Source organism: Macaca thibetana, chromosome 5, assembly GCF_024542745.1.
Source record: "Macaca thibetana thibetana isolate TM-01 chromosome 5, ASM2454274v1, whole genome shotgun sequence".
Classification (NCBI taxonomy): Eukaryota; Metazoa; Chordata; class Mammalia; order Primates; family Cercopithecidae; genus Macaca; species Macaca thibetana.
Genome location: NC_065582.1, coordinates 68,530,610 through 68,547,450, shown reverse-complemented (window position 1 = coordinate 68,547,450; position 16,841 = coordinate 68,530,610). Strand labels below are relative to the sequence as shown.

Sequence of the window (16,841 nt, the reverse complement as noted above, 5' to 3'; positions counted from 1 at the left end):
ACTCACACCTGCCAAATACCAGATAACTTATGCTACTAAGCACTTATTTGGAAAGAAGCACCATCCCTGGAGGAATTCTAAAGGCAATGGAGTAATCCGGAATGTAGTGAACTACACAGGTACTAGCAGGAAGTGGCAGATGGTGAGCTCAGTGAAGAAAAGACTAGGAGGGAATTGACTGCAGTCACCGAGACAGTCGAGAAAACCAGGCTAGAGAGAGTAAGGAAGTGACTGGCAGCATCTTTAGGACGGACACCAAGCTTTGATGTATAATGCTCCATAGGGCAGCTCAGCAATCTTTTCATACATTTTGCAATACGCATGTTAAATTGCTCACTACTGATGGATCAAATCGAACCATCACTATCTCTTCCGAACTGAGATAACTACTGATTTTGTTTGTTAGTAACAGCAAGGATAAAACTGAAAGACTAAAACAGAATAGTACAGCAAGAAAAAAAGATACTAAAAAACTATCAATCATTTCATTCAGTCACGACCTTGAATTTTTGTATATTTTCCATCTATCTCAGGCCATATGTACTATCTACTTAAAGGATCTTAAACATTCAAAAGGTTTTTCTAGTTCTACTCACCATATTAACAAGACAAGTTACTTAAAATGATTTAAGTTCAAAGATGTTTCTGTTCTTATGACAAACCCGGTTTTAAAAACTGCCTTGGTGATTCTGCTGGCGATGTCTGTTAAATACATGGGTTGCATCCTCCCTAAAGTTTCCGTCAAAGAAATCTTTTATAACCCAACTTCCAGTGATGTAACAAGAAGCAATACCCACTAATAAAGCAGTGACAACAGAAAAGAGCAAGCATGGTGGGATTACGGAGTTCAGTGGGTAATTCCACAAATATGTGTAGGGCATTTACTCTGTACTAGGCACTGCCTGACATGCTGGGAATGAGGCAGCGAACAAGAAGTGTGAAGATCTTGAGCTTGTAGAGCTTATACTCAGTGGATAAGAGGGACGAAAAACAAGTAAAGAACAAAGTATAATTAGTATAATGATCCCAGAGGGCACTGAGCACTCTAAAGAAAATGATACAGGATAAGGGACTAGAGAGGACCTTTGGAAAGGTGAAGGCTGGGAAGAAGGGGCCCTTCTAAGCTGGTCAAGAAACCCTCTCTGAGGAAGGAACATTTCAGCAAGGGCTCGCATGAAGAGTAAGCCATACAGAGCCACGCAATTTTGGAAGCAGAAAGGACTTTTAACAGATGAGAACACTGAGAAGAGACAGCAGAAAGACAAACACTGGTCTCCCAGGCTTCGCACCTGGGAACCTGCCTCACCTGAGTTAACTGCAACCATCAGCCACGAAGAGGGACACGCTGCCAAGTCACAGGGTCTGTAAGACAGGCACTGGCTCACCGGGCACGGCAGTCAGGTCAGGTGAGGAATAACTGGCCAGTGTTAAACCCAGGGAGGACGCCAGATGCTCTGACGTCCATTATCAGATGAGACGGATTAGAGGCTTTCCGGCTCGCCCAGCCAGTCCCCATGGTCAGCGCGGTTTTAGAGGAAGGAGCTTGGAGCTCAGCAACATAAAGGCATATCTGACAAAGCCATTCCACTGAAGGAAGCAGTTTGAAAGGTAGTAAGTGTCCCTACAGAGGGAGGATGCTTCCTGACTTTCCGGAGTGAGATACCCAAAACAGGGCTATAAAATCTCCGGGGAAATTCTTAATAGGATTCCAACAGTGTGGTGTTTACTTAGATGGTTTGTTATCTGAGCTCTCCCTGTACACTGTCAATAAGTCAACCAGTGTTTATTAAGTGCCTACTCCAAGTCCCCTGGGAACTTCAGAGGCCAATAAGGTGGAATTACAGTCCTCTGGCGAAACCAAAGACTTTGTTTCTTACGTTACTTTCTCGTCTAACTTGAATTATAGTTATTTTTATATTTTTCTTGTCCCTATAAAAAAGCTCTTCATGGGGCTTATATAACACAAGTTTATGAAAAAAAACTACCTTTTACTCCCCTTTATATTCCCTTCATACCTGTTTTTAGTTTTCTTGTATAAAGTAGGCATTAGATAAATATTTGCCGATTTATACTGTTTTCAAGAAGCTAACAGTAGACAGCAAAGCAATCTGAAATACCTCCCATCAGAAAAATTCCTAAAATTTCTGTACTGTGCAAAGAAGTTAGGGGTGGCTGTTTACCAAACCCTCAAGGCTAATTCTTAGCTTCAAGACTCAAGAGTCAGGCTTGAATTTGAATCTGAGTTCCACTCCTTCCTCTGCCAGAATGCCTCCATACCACTGTGACTGTGGGCAGATGATGCAACTGCTCCAAGCCTCGGTTTCCATGTTTGTGGATTGAAGTGTAACAGGAGGTCCTGACGAGGCAGCTGAAGGGTAAACGAAGATGCTGCATGAAAATCAGGACATGCCAGTGCAGCAGCACCATCTTTCCAGTTATGAGACTAGGGACCTTCATGCTATCTGACTTTTCAATCCCCATGTCCTATTAATCCTCAAATCCTGCCAATCTACTTGCTGCATATTCTCCAAAATTTGTTCTCTCTTTTCTATCCAAATTGCCAATGCCTCAAATCATCCACTTATTGTGTCTCACCTAACTGCTCTCATACCCTTTTCCAACATCTCATTCATTTTCTACGGTACTGACATTGGCATCTTTACAAACAAAAATCTGTTTCACTCTTCTAAAAACTTAAAAGTCAGATGGCTTCCCATTACCCAGAGGATGAAGTCTACGGCCCACGAGGTCCTTCACTCTCAAGCCCTGCACTCTGCCACACTCATTTCCTACAAGCTCCTCACCCTCTGCTTCATATTCCCAGTAAGTGCCTCTAGCCTGGGCATAGGCCACTTTTTTTGCTAGGATGCCTTTACTGCCTCTCTGGGTGGCAAACTTCTACTCATTCTTTAAGACTCAATCCTCAACAATGAGAGAGAAATTTGGTTGTGCATTTATCTATGCTCATATTTCTATTGAAGACCATCTTAAATTGTTTGTACACATTCTGGAGTTTTCTAAGGGTAGAAAAGGAATCCTACGTATATCTACAAGTTATAGTACTGACCACAGAGCCCAACATCAAGCAGATACTCATGACATTTTGTGGGTGCATAACGAATAAATGAAAAAGAACATTCAAGTTGACTACCGTTGCTGATGTACAGAATTTGTTTCAGGAGAATATAGGCTAAATAGCAAATAACATATGAATGTTTTGACAATTTTATGGGTGCTAAACTTATATACAATAGGTTATTGTGTGAAACCTAAATAGTCTGGAAGCATATCTCTAATCTGTTGAGGGGGACATCATGGACATCCACTGGCATGGCTGCCATATGGTGATGACATGTGCTGGATGATCCAGGACCCTGGTGTAAGGATGCATTTTTCTGTCTTTAAGAACACAAAAATGTCCTGGTAAGAACAAAAATAGCATATTACTCAGGAGGGCCTCCTTCCTCTGAAATCATGTACATTTTGGTTTGCTTAGGATCTATTCTGATCTGAGCACAGGAATGGTGTACAGAAATGCTGCTCAAACCTTTGTGGACACAGAAATCACTGTTTTCCCATTAAAATGCAGATTCTGGTTCAACAGGTCTGGGGTAAGTCCTGAGAATGGTCCTTTCTAACGGGCTCCCAAGAGTTGTTGATGTTGACAGTTCATGGACTGCACCTGAATAGCCAGGTGATGGATGGGTCTGTCTCTTCCAATCTCGCTATTCTCATGTATTTTTAGGTGATGGATGGGTCTATCTCTTCCAATCTCGCGATTCTCTTGTATTTTTATTTTGAAACTTCCAAAACATGAAGACCTATAATCTGGTAGTAGCAGCAGTAGGATTTTCATCTCTGGGATTTTGATTGTTAGAACTTTCTGATCTTTAATTTTCATTGACTACCAAGTTTTAATATTTTAAACCTCTATTTAGGGAGAGGTATGAATGGGAGAGACATTGCCCATATCCTTTCTTAGTTCTAAGAAATATTATTATATCAATACTACTTCAGTTTTCTCTTTTCTCTACCTTCTTTCTTTAGTTTTATTTTTTTAGTTTTGAGACAGAGTCTTGCTGTGTCACCCAGGCTGGAGTGCAGTAGTGCAATTATGGCTCACTGCAGCCTTGACCTCCCAGGCTCCAGCAATCCTCTCACCTCAGCCACCTAAGTAGCTGTGACTACAGGCACGTGTCACCATGTCTAGCTAATTTTTTTAGTTTTTATAGAGACGAGGTTCAAAACCAGGCTGGTTTTGAACTCCTAGCCTCAAGTGATCCTCCTGCCTTGGCCTTCCAGAGTGTTGGGATTACAGATACGAGCCACCGTGCCCAGCCTACCTCTTTTACATTAAAAAAAAAAAAAAAAAAAAAAAAAAGTTTATTCCCTCGAGCAGTTTGTGTTTATCACAAAGCCCAATAATGGACCAATGGACTATTTAGGAGATGGTGACAAGATTCAAAATTACACCAAAGTTTCTGGTTTGTTCATACACTTAAATAGAGTTTGCAAAAATACTACTAATAAATAAAATGAGATCAAGAAGAAACCATTTATTACTACTATAGAATAATAAATTGCATAGAGTAAAAAGGTGATGCTTCATTCTGTCGGCCTAATCCCACATTTACCGAAATATCTGATGGTCTGGAAGCTTCAACTCTCCCTCATCTTTACCCCCAACGTCCCCGGCAGTTCTTTTGATGGGTCAGCACTAAAGCCTAAGTATTTACTATTAAAGGATGTGTGGTGGCCTCCAGTGCCAAAGCACAAGACATAACCAAAAGAGTAATTTTAAAAAACTATAATAAAGCTAACTTACATAATCCATAGATAGATGAATGAGTAGATGTACCAGTGACCTTAAAGAGTTAAAAGGGTTAAATCCTTTCCATGCCCTGGAAATATTACTTCCAGAAAAAAGGTGAGGGCACAGAAGTATGAAGTTAACTTGTTTTTGTAAAAGAAAGTAACTTAAAAGGAACCGTTTTCAAATATGTATTTATTCTATCAGCCCTCTTATAAAATCCAAGTTCCCCAAAACACACAAAAACACCTCTGGAAAGATTAGAAAATATTCTCCAAAGACATTGGTTCCTGATAATTTAGTAATCTGAGAGCTTGTTTGGAGGTTCTGGCAGGGGAGCGCAGCTACTCATACACCCTTGACCAAAGACTGGTCCCCCGCCATCTGGACGGTCATCCTCTCTGGCCGAGTACGCAGCTTCAGGAGGGATGCACATGGAGCAGGGAGGGAGGAAAGGACACCCGCCTAGCCAGCCAGATCAGCCTAATCAACCCTGGCCATCAAAGGGGTGACAAATGTCGCAGCCAGATCACCCTCACAGCCACAATCTCGCAATTTGGAGAAAGAATAGGTAACGTATCATTTCCTTTTCTTTCTCTCTCTTTTCTGCTGGCTCAAAGTTCAGTGTCTCAGGTGACCTCTTCCCATGTCTGAGCTCCTCATCAATTCGGGATTGAGTTTTCTTGCAAACACCTGAATTTATTTTTCGATCTGTTCTTTACTTCCCCCTCTCCCCCCACCAACTATTATGTAATTTTTATTATTTATTCGTGTATTTATTCATTTATTCATGCATTTATTCATTTAGTCATGCATTTATTCATTTAGTCAAGTTTTGAAACAGTTTAAAGGCTGCCAAAGCAAAATAGAAAAAGATCACTCAACTTAAGAGTAAGATCTGAGTCAAAGATCTAAGTTGAAGAGGTCCTTGATTAAACCATGATCGGCTTTGGTACTTTGACTGAGTCTCTTAATCCCCTTCAATCTGAATTACCTCATCTACAAAATAGAGACAATTATTCCCAGGATTGCTATGAGATTAAATGAAATAATTGATATGAATGCTCTTTTAAAATTAAAAAGGTTCTATTGATCTTCAAGTAGTGTAAGCCAGTTTGTCAAAACTGGTTGCAATGTTTCATTCGGCAGCAAAAAACACATCTTGACTTACTCTTAAAACAGAGATATGTGAAGAAGTTTCAGCATCAGATTATTCCATCTTTATTTACCTCACCTATCAGGTAAAAGATTAGGACCCTATTCAATTAGATACTCATTAGAAGCACAGAGTAAAGGCCAAGATGTTGGATTTTAAAAAATAATCACAAAAATAATTGTAAACTCTTAATATGCTTTCTGTTATCCTTCATACACCATATCTGAGGACATCAACACTGTTTAATAAACAAAACTGGATCAACACTGGTTCAAAGGTGAGTGTGCTCAGGCTCTTTAGGCACTATATCTAGCAAAGGATTTAAGATGCACGTGTCGAGATCAGAGCACTGAGGATCAGGATCAGTTCCTGGGATGTTCTGCATTATTATTTCTGGATTAAGAGATGATTAAAGTACACTTTCAAAAGGCAAACAACACAGAGAGATCCCACAGTCGTTTTCAATAGTTTATAGGAAATTGTGATGAAATAATACAAGCATGTAAACTTCCAACAATTAGAGAGATGACAAACCACAAGTACTGACACAATATGGGAATTCAGACCCACAATTATGTAATCCTTTCCCCCTGAAGGAAGTAAGATATACAGTGAGGTGTGGTTTTTCTTCTCCTTTTTTTTTTTTTTTTTTTAAGGGAGGCACTAAGGAAAAAGCTGCAGCTAGTGAGTGTTGCGGTCAACAATGTTCAGTGATCATTACACAAGATAGAGCCTGCCAAGAGAAAAAGAAGTCTTGAAACTACCTGGTTGTTGTCACTGCTTTGTAAGTGTGAATAAACTTTAAATGTGGAAGTTTTAAAAAAAAATTATAGACTGAGTTTGGTGGCTGAAGTGCTGAGTGTATAAATACTTTCACTATCTGAACTTATTTTTCTTAGTAAATTTTAAAGGGTTTTAAACTTTTGGAATTTTTGGCATATCTTTTTTATATATGTTTATAGGTGCTCTCGTTTTGCTGAAATGTATAATTTCATCCAATTTTTAAAAAATAATTTTAAAATAATTTTTAAAATCTTAGAACTGATCTAACCTCAACTCGTGCCTCTCAAGAATGCCACAGAATTAACATTATAATGGAATAACTTGATAGGTAAATTTACTACTAACTGCTTCTGATTTAAAAAGGCGTTCTGCAAGCTTATTGATTTTTCAGTGATTGCAGCTACCATACATAATTGGAATATGTTTCAATATCATGGGTTATGTGTCTCTAATAAACTTATGAGTTATTTTTCGAATCCCAAATTTTCTTATTGGCCTCTATTTACTGAAGAAAATATATTTTATTATTTCCTTTTTCTGATAACTTGTCTCTAAAGTATGTGAAAGGCTTTGTCTGTCACATGTATGTGCACATACAGATACACACACACACACACACAGAGAGAGAGAGAGAGAGAGAGAGAGAGAGAGAAGAAATCAAACTCAACAAATAGCATATCCTAGAACATTGCAATACCCAGATTTGAATGACTGGGTTAGTAGGACTAATTAAAAAGAGGGCTGAAGAGAGAAAATTTGATTTCAAGAGATGATTTCAGGCTATAAGTAGACTTAATAAAGCAAACTGACAACCTAGTTTACCTTTTATGATTGGAGGAGAATCTATTCAAATGGTGACTGGGGATGTGGGGGGCCAGGGGAGATTTACATCAGAACCTATGCATGTTCAGAGATTACTTCACTTTCAATGATTTCCCCTATTAAAAAAGACTTTAACCTTCTGGAAGGAGAGACACGGGGATTTACGTATCACTGTTAGCCCTTTGTGCCATTTGTAACTAGTGTTTTTTACTCTCAAAGGTAACTTTTGTTTCTGTTTTACCTGAAATAATGATTTACAAGTAAAAAAGTTTAATCAGTTTCTCCTTTTAAAATTCCCTAAGAAGTTAACTATTACCAAAAACAAACAGTGAGTGCATAGACAGTCTACAATTATGGTCTTGTGGATTTAGGCTAAATAAGTGGTATTCCAAATAATTAAATTGTAAAAAACTTCTAAGCAAATTGTCCAGACAAATTAATTTGGCAACTAATCTCAGCCTACGTTTTTAAACATTTTTGCTTCTAAAACCAAAGAGTTACCACTTTATTTAAAAAGTTTCTGTGAGTTTAGGCCAGTCAGATTTATCAGGAGTAGGAGGATAGAATATCTTCCTGACTGGGTTGCTGTGAGGGTTAAGGAAAGTGATGGATGTGGAAGTGCCTTGTAAACAATCAAGGGTTATATAAAGATATAACATTATTAATAAAGAGAATCATTTCCACTTCCACTTCCATTGTGAAATTCAAAGCATGGAAACAACTTTAACATTAGTTAATAACTGACAGCATTACTGAGAAAAAATATAATGTCAAAGAAAAACTTCAAAATGTAACACAATACACATGAAATATGATGGATTGAACATTTTAAACTCTCAGATTACTGAAATTTTCAAAACATAATGGAGCACAATATGTATTTATTCATAAAAGAGGAATTATGAAATACCTCTACAAATAACAGAATAATATTGAAAATAGTGACTAGTTTGAGAGCTTTTTCGGCTTCTTGCTCACTTCCTTTCAACGCCTCTCACTCAGTAATGTGTTGTCTACACTGAGGTCTCCAAACCTCTTAGAATTGTGATTTTAAGGCCGGGCGTGGTGGCTCACGCCTGTAATCCCAGCACTTTGGGAGGCCGAGGTGGGCGGATCACAAGGTCAGGAGATCGAGACCATGGTGAAACCCCGTCTCTACTAAAAATAGAAAAAATTAGCCGGGCGCAGGGGCGGGCGCCTGTAGTCCCAGCTACTCGGGAGGCTGAGGCAGGAGAATGGCGTGAACCCGGGAGGCGGAGCTTGCAGTGAGCCGAGATTGCGCCACTGCACTCCAGCCTGGGCGACAGAGCGAGACTCCGTCTCATAAAAAAAAAAAAAAAAAAAAAAAGGATTGTGATTTTAAGAAAATGTGTATGCATGTGTGTGGGTTTGTGTGTGTGAATCTGTATACAAACATACATACTCATAATACATTAAAAAATACTTAAAAGCACTCTATACTGGGATGAGTATCATAGATAATTATAGTAGATATAATTGTACATTTTATATCTTTTTCTGGTTAATTCTAGAGGTGTTTTATAAACAGGGTTGATTATAATATTATTATTATCATCATATTTTTAGAGATGGGGTCTCAGTATGTTTCCCAGGCTGCACTGCAGTGGTTATTCACAAGGGAGATCATTGTGTACTACAGCCTCAAACTCCTGGGCTCAAGTGGTCCTCCAGCCTCAGCCTCCTTAGCAGCTGGGACTATAGCTGTGCCACTGCACCTAGCAGAATGTCATTATTTTTATCTTGCATTATTTTTGCTTCACACATGCTGTCACCTCTGCTGTTCTTTGTTGTTCCATGGCCATCTGATATCCTGAGTAAGAGTGCTTTTGTTAATTTATACAGTATTAACCAATATTCACAAAACTTGACTTCATTCTTTACAGATAAAAGTGACTATAAATAGATCTTCTGGTATTTCCTTCTTACACCATAATGAGGCAATCTCTGCCCCACGATGAGGCAAAGAGGGCACCCCCTTTTAGAGACCTCCGCTTTATGAGGCTGACACTAACAGAAGCTGAATATCTGTTCAGTACGATTTGAGAGGCAATGGGCAACCTCCACTTTGATTGTTTAAAAGAGTATCTTGCATCCTCCACTTTACTGTAATTAAAAGACAAGCTTTTAAATGCAAATATTCACTGGGCCTAACCTTGCAAAGATAATTTCAAATGTCCTTTTCTAATTCCTGGACAGCTTCTGATAGTGTCAACCTTGGAAAGCAGAGGTCTCTAAAAGGGGGTGTCCTCTTTGCTTCATTGCGGGGCACAAATTGCCCATTATGGTGTAAGAAGGAAATACCAAAAGACCTATTTATATTCACTTTTACGTGTAAAGAATGAAATACACACACACACATATATTATACACATACATATTTTATACATATATATGTATAAAATAACCTCTTTCTAAAATGTTGTCTTAAGTGACCTGGCTTTATCTCGTTATTAAAATACCTTTGTAAAACATTAGCTGATATCAGTTTACCCATTTCCTATTGCAGAAATATTTTCATATTTATAGAGGACACTGAAAAATAAAATTACTTTAAAAGTTAAAAAAAGCATATTTTTTGAGGTAGTGTTTTGGTACCTGAGAGGCCTTGGGAGCAGGGTACCTCTAAGGCCATCTCTCATGTAACCCACCTGTTAGTTCTACTAGTATGGTGAATCCTGCTATTGCTATCACTAAAGTGTTAAATGTTTACCTCACATTTAACAGGCAGTTTTCCTTTACCATAAAAAGTAACGTATTTTCATAGCACCCAAAGAACTGACAATATCAGAGACTCAGGAAGGCACAGTAATAAACGACTGATGTTTTTCCCCAGTTAACTACGTGTCTTAGCTAGCGCTGGTGTTTCTGATCTCTGTCCCACTGTTGGCAACAAATCTCTCTTGAATTACAGGATGCAGCGACTTATGAATCAATCCAAATTTGAAGCTTTTGATAATATCAGTAAATGTTGTGAATGTTGGAATTTAATGTAAAATGACAACATTTATTGAGGGCCACCAACATATACATAATATTTAGACCTATATCATATCTACACACACACACACTAGTGTATTATTATGGGTAAAATGTGGTTATTATGTGCTTCTAAATGTATTTTTTTTAAAGACGATACCTCAAATGAATCAAGTACTTTTACGTTTGCATGGAGGTTTTTTTGTATAGCTCTGATAATTTAATTGGAAATGCATTTTATTCCAGTAATAGTGTTCCACATGGCAAGGCCCACAGACTTAGTATCCTTATGACTTGCACGCAAAAGGGTCATCAAAGCCATCTCTGAGGTGTATACGGATTACTATGGTTTACTTTTCACTACAGCATAATATAAATTATAACCATCTACGCTCCAGAAGTCAGCATACACTTGTAGCAGCTAAATTGGAGAAAGCAATCCCAAATAAATCAATCAGGCCCTTTTATACTAGCTTTTCTCTTTTAAACACAGTATTTTCAAGTAAGTACCACAACACTACCCCCAACTGTCTGACAACAGTTTGTTTGCCAACTGCCAGGTTAGGGCATTATCTGTCTTGTATATACCAATTTGTTCATAGTCCCTACATTATAAATTTTAAAAATAGTCATGGTGATTTCAAAAACAAGATATCATATTTTACAGGTCTAATTATGAGTTCAGATTTTACTGCTTATTTTAGAAAATGTTAAATTTCAGTCTCCCATTTTATCTACATCTGTGTATACAAGGGCATTTCCTCAGAAGACAAGATATGGTGATTTTCAGTTGTTGATAAAACACATATTTGAATATAGTCCATATTTCTGGCTGTGTTTTTAGATTGTGGAATATATGTTCTCAGAGCACACAGCTGGACGAAGAGGGTGTTTACCTTGATTTCCTCTTAGAGAGAAGAAACACTGACAGAAACTTGTACAGTCTCCATTTACTTCAGCTGGTCACCACTATTTGTGATATTAGCTGAAATCATTCCAATTAGAAAGCAAACGTGCATGCATGTTGTGAACTGTTTTTATAATTTGGTTTTTATATTTAAAAGTCTCCACACTACGGAGGCAGTGTCTAAGAGTCCTACTCAAATGGGTTGATTCCCAATCATGTGTAATCATATTTTTATTGAGTACCCTCCAAACTTTATATAATCTTACCATTATTCCTAAAAATGTTTTTCTTTTAATTATAAAAAAGACAGAAAATTATTTTAAAAGAAGAATTGAAAGAGACATTTGATAAATTATATTTATGCTACTACCTCTAGCCATATTTTTTTAAAGAAAAGATTCATTTCAGAGATTTCATAAGTGAAGCTAAAAATAAATACTTCAGAGAAATATATAAAATATTGTGTCATGTTCAAATTTGTTACAGAAAAAATTAACAATTGAAATCCAAGACCTATTAACTAACTTACTAAAATCAGTTTCCAAAGGATACGGAAATTATTGAAAGAATAATGACATATAATATTGGAAGTTTCTATACCTTTCTCATAAACTTGAGGTCTGTAGACTTTAAAGTGAAGTTTAAATCAAAGTTAACTCAATGAGTTCCTTGAAAAAAAATTGGCATTGTAATAGGGCCCAATACCCAGTTGTTCTGTGGCCAAATTTGTCTCTTTATCCCAAAGTGAAGAATCTACAGACACATTTTGCTAGCTTGCTTTTATACCACACTTATCAAATTTGTTATCCTTAATTTTTAAAATCAAAACAAGCCACAACTTTTTTTTTTATTGGGGGAATTAACATTATACATTACATGTTTTCCAAATATTTCAAAAGACTAAAATTCATGTGTTTGTTGGTTTGCAGTTTTTAGTAAAGTACCAGAAGGAATGGGAAAGATGTAGATATTGCATCTTTGAGTTGTGTGTTTAGGAAGGAAGTAGCCACGGATACACCTGCTTTTGGCACTGGCTTAGGCACTGGAACAGCAAATGCCAGGTGTCATCTCAGAAGAGGCAAGAAATACGTGAAACACACACAGCCAAGCAAACAAACTTACACTGAAATGGTGTGATTTTCAACAAAAATATAACTGAGTTTATGGTCAACATCCCACCAGGTGATTCAATAAATATGAGCATTCTTGTTTTTCTGTCTCATACTACATGATTATTTTTTAACAACAGCAGCAAAATATTTACTTTTTTTCTAGGAGGAAATTAACATGGAAGCATGACTGCATGCATGCTAAGTGTCATGTAATATTACATTTGTTATACAGTGGAAAAATACAGCAGAATTTATCCTAACTTCAGGGAATAAAATGCAAAGTATTTTAAAATAGAGTATTTAAATACTGGAGGATTTGATTTTAAAATCAGCTTTCAAAGCAAAGATTTCATATGGTTTACTATTTACTATTAAACATGCTGTGGCTTCTATTAAATGATTATGAGCCCGCAGGGGAAGAATAAATTATGTTCTTTAGAATAATCATTCTAAAATAAACATTTAGAGGTTCTAGATATTATTTCAGGGTCAAATGAATTAGTTGAACTATTTTGTTGGTTATATTGGGTATCCCTGCCTTTGACCCAATACAGATGACTATGAGACATACTTTCTTCCAAGTGATTAGCTGATGGCGACTGACTCTGGCAAGGTTCAGCTGCTACTATAGGTGTATGGCTCCCCAAAGCAAGACCTGACAGGAAGGCAGGGAGCAAAAAAGTGAGAGAGAGAGAGCACTGCTTGGTCACTATCGACCACCTTATCATGGAGAAACTAAGGAAAGGAGATTAAAATAATTTTAATTAGCACATATGATGTGGAATTCACACTCTGTTTCTATGCTCTCGGTTGATTCTGTCATCATTATTCCATTTCCAATATCTACTCATCCATCATACCAAAATGATATGTCCTAACAACGACAATAAAAACACAATCAGTTTTAAAATAAAAATTCTGACCTCTAGATAGGCTGAAGAGAACTGCTATAGAAATAAATATTTTATTTCTACCTTTCTCCCCTTCATGCCAAATAATTTAAGAGTTTTAAAATACATTTTTTTCCGGTCAATAAATCCAAGTGAGAAAACTAAAATCTGCAACAGCAAGGTTCATGCAGCCAACTGGAAGTGTCTCTACATTAAGTTGACAACTGATCCACTGTGGCTATTTTCAAGGTAGCATTCCATCGGCCTGATATTGGCAATGTTGTGACAATAGTCTTTACTCTTTAACATTCATACTTTACTATGTGAATGTTAAACAGACCCAGGACAAATAAACTGAGGGTAGGGGCTTCTCTTATCCTCAGAAGGATATTTTTCAATTACATATTTTGTTACATCTTAAGAGATAAAAGCTGTATCTGCAAGTGATTAAAAGATGTTTTATATTCATGGTTTCATTTCTGATGAAATAAATGCGTAATTTAAACCACACATAATTCATAGCAATTTAGGCCTATTACAGAGTTCTAGCTTCTTTTTTATGATAGTTACTAATTAAAACAGAGTGTTACTGCCACACTAAGCAGTCTTTGACGTACAGGTTTAATGAATAAAATGTCCTGACACAAAAATGAAAGCAATAATGGAGACAAGCCTGCAAGCTGTTATGTTTCAAGTGTGTGGTAAAGATTAAGGGCATTCACTGAAGTGATGAACTGTGCAGAGAAGGACCTTGTAATTTCTTTCTTTAAAGGAAGAAGTAAAGGAATTTTTAGAGAAATCTGAAATAGGACTAATTTCTCTAACTCCTAGGCCCCTCATTCCCAGTTGTCCCTCTCTCCCCTCCAAGAATTTAAACTCATAAGTTATGTCACTTTTGAGGAATAAATGATGGGGTATTTTAATATAATCCTGAATATAGGTTTAGATTGAAAATGGGAATTGGGACCATAATTAATTATGTTGCCAAGTTTTTTAAACTTTAAGAAGACAGATGGAGGCAAATGACATTTTATGACAGTGCAACCTTCTAAAAGTTCATAGATTAAAACTTTGGTAAAACGACAGTATCTTTTTTGACATTTGATTAATCCCATATGCAGAATGACTGAAGAATTAATACCGTTTTGGTGTTTTCACTTTCTGAAACCACTGTAATAAGAGACTGACATAAACTCAAACCCAAGTATATAAACACAGTCTGAGCGAGGGTTGCGGCCTTATTATCACTCTTAACAAACAATAATGAATAATCATACCGATCGCCCTCACCACACTCTGCTTTATATACATATTCCCTCTCGGATCCATCCATCACTTCTTTCAAGATAATGAAACAATTCAATCCCATCAAATCCCCCGCAACCGCTCCCTCGGGGAGGGATGTTTTATCTCTACTTCTGCGAGCCCAGGGAGGATTTTACTTGTTTGAAGGGGGCGGAGAATGGAGCGGGGTCCTATTTATTTCCATTGATGACTCCCCTGGTTCTCACAGGCGCTCAGGGACCGGGTGGGAGGAGGAGAGGAGGAGGTGCGGAGATTCCCTCCGTCAGAAAAGAAAAAGGGTTCAGGAAGCGAGGCAGGAGGAGGAGGGGTGGAGGGGGGAAAGAGAGGGTAGTGTGTTAGGAGAGAGCAGCAACTAAATGAAAAAATAAACTCTTCTTTGTGATTTAGCGGGACAGATGAGAAGCAAATTTATCAACCCAACAAAGTTGCTAAAAAGAACTCTGTAAATAAATTTAAAGAAAAGAAGAAAAAAATATAACAACAACAAAACCCAGGCATATACTCAGGTTCATTTCCCGCTCAAGGTCTTGGTTTTAGGGAGCCACGCGTACCCAAGAGCAAGAAAGGGACAGCGCCCCGAAGGGGGCCGGGAGGGGAACCACCACTTGGCCGGAGGGACAGCTCAGAGACAGCGTAGAGGTGCCCGCGGCAAACTCCGAGAAGCTGGTGCGGGGCGGGTCCGGGGAACTGCGGGGAGCTCTCACGCCTGGGCCTGGCATAGGGTGCGGGAAGAAAGGGGAACCCAGAGCGCACAATGCAAGAAACCGCACTCCAAATTCAGCGGTTTGCAAAGTGCCTCCAAGAAAACAGCTGGGACCTGGAATCACTCGTTCAGACTCCTAGGTTGTCGGAGCCGCGGCGACTCCGCTCAGGAAGAAAGGTAGCGCGGGTGAGAGCGAACCCCAACTCACGCACAGAAGGGACGAGGGCACGAAGTCGAGTCTCCGGGCTGGGATCGGAGCGGGCGTCACCTCGGTGGCCGCTCTGCTCCCCGGAAGAAAGTATGAGCCGGTCCCAGGCCACCTCGCTCAGCTCAAGGAAGTTTCTATAACGATGCTCGCCTACCACGCAGAGGACAAATGAGGAGCCAGAGCGGCTGGGGGTCGGGCCAACTGAACTCCTGGCCCCGGCTGCGCAGCTCCCAGACGCCCATCAGGAACTCGCGCGCTGCCTGGACCTCTAGCTTTTCCCCCACACGCAGACACCCTCTGCAAAACCGCAGTCCCGCAGACTTTCCCTAGCGGCGGGCGGAGGGCATGAACCTGAAGAGGGAGGCAACAGCCCTCTTGGCAGGCGGGCAAAGTAAGTGTCCAGGCTAAGTCCGGGATAAAGGCTCCGCGGCTCCCCGGACCCCACCGCACCCCGAGCTCCCGGGTCCCAGGTCTTCCCCGCCCTTGCGCTGTCTGTCCACCTCCTCACATCTCTCCGGGCCGCCCAGCTTCGACAGCAGCTAAATTAAAAACAAACAACAAAAACAAAACAAACAAAAACGAGAGAAACCTGCTCCTGTCCCTCATGCCCTCAGTTCCTACTGATAGGGCGCCCTTGAGAAGCTTATTGGGCCCTGACGATTTGAGGGCGCGCGCCTCGAGCCCCCATCTCGGATGACCCTTCGGGCGTGAACGCTCCTTGTGCTAGGTCTAGGGGTGGCGGGCTAAGGCGTCGGGGCTCTGGGACATTGCTTTCCTCTCCCCACTTACCTTAAAAAGATCTGTTTGTTTTTCATAGGGAAAAGAGGAAAAATCCCTCACCGAGGTGTGGTGTGCGAAATAGTCCACGTCCCCGGACCCTGCCAAGATGCTAAGCACCAATATTCAGGAACAAGAAGCCTGGAAGGCGGGGACGGAGGCAGATAAAAGAGAAAAATTCAATCCGCTGAAGTATCCCAACTTTGCAGTCTGCACAGCAAACTTCAAAGGCGGGCGAGGGCGGGCGGCGGTCGGCCGCCGAAGTTGCTGCGAAGTGGAGTAGGGAGCCGCGCGGGGCTGGGGAATCCCGGGGCAGAGCCTGGAAGCTGCGGGAGGTCCTTTTAAACGGCCGGGAACGTTCGGGGGCTGGG

The 16,841-nt window shown here is 39.5% G+C and overlaps 1 protein-coding gene across 2 annotated transcripts in view; it reads right to left on the bottom strand.

The window, feature by feature from the left end:
• NDNF (neuron derived neurotrophic factor) overlaps positions 1–16,580 on the bottom strand; it is a 40,906-nt gene extending 24,326 nt beyond the window's left edge. The window contains exon 1 of one of the 2 annotated variants that reach the window (XM_050792637.1): positions 16,483–16,580. In XM_050792637.1, the coding sequence (XP_050648594.1) occupies positions 16,483–16,508 (26 nt within the window). In that variant the 5' untranslated portion in view covers positions 16,509–16,580. Of the gene's footprint in view, positions 1–15,697; positions 15,932–16,482 lie in introns of those variants that run through there. The other variant, XM_050792638.1, reaches the window with a different exon arrangement.
• Positions 16,581–16,841: the final 261 nt, after the last annotated feature.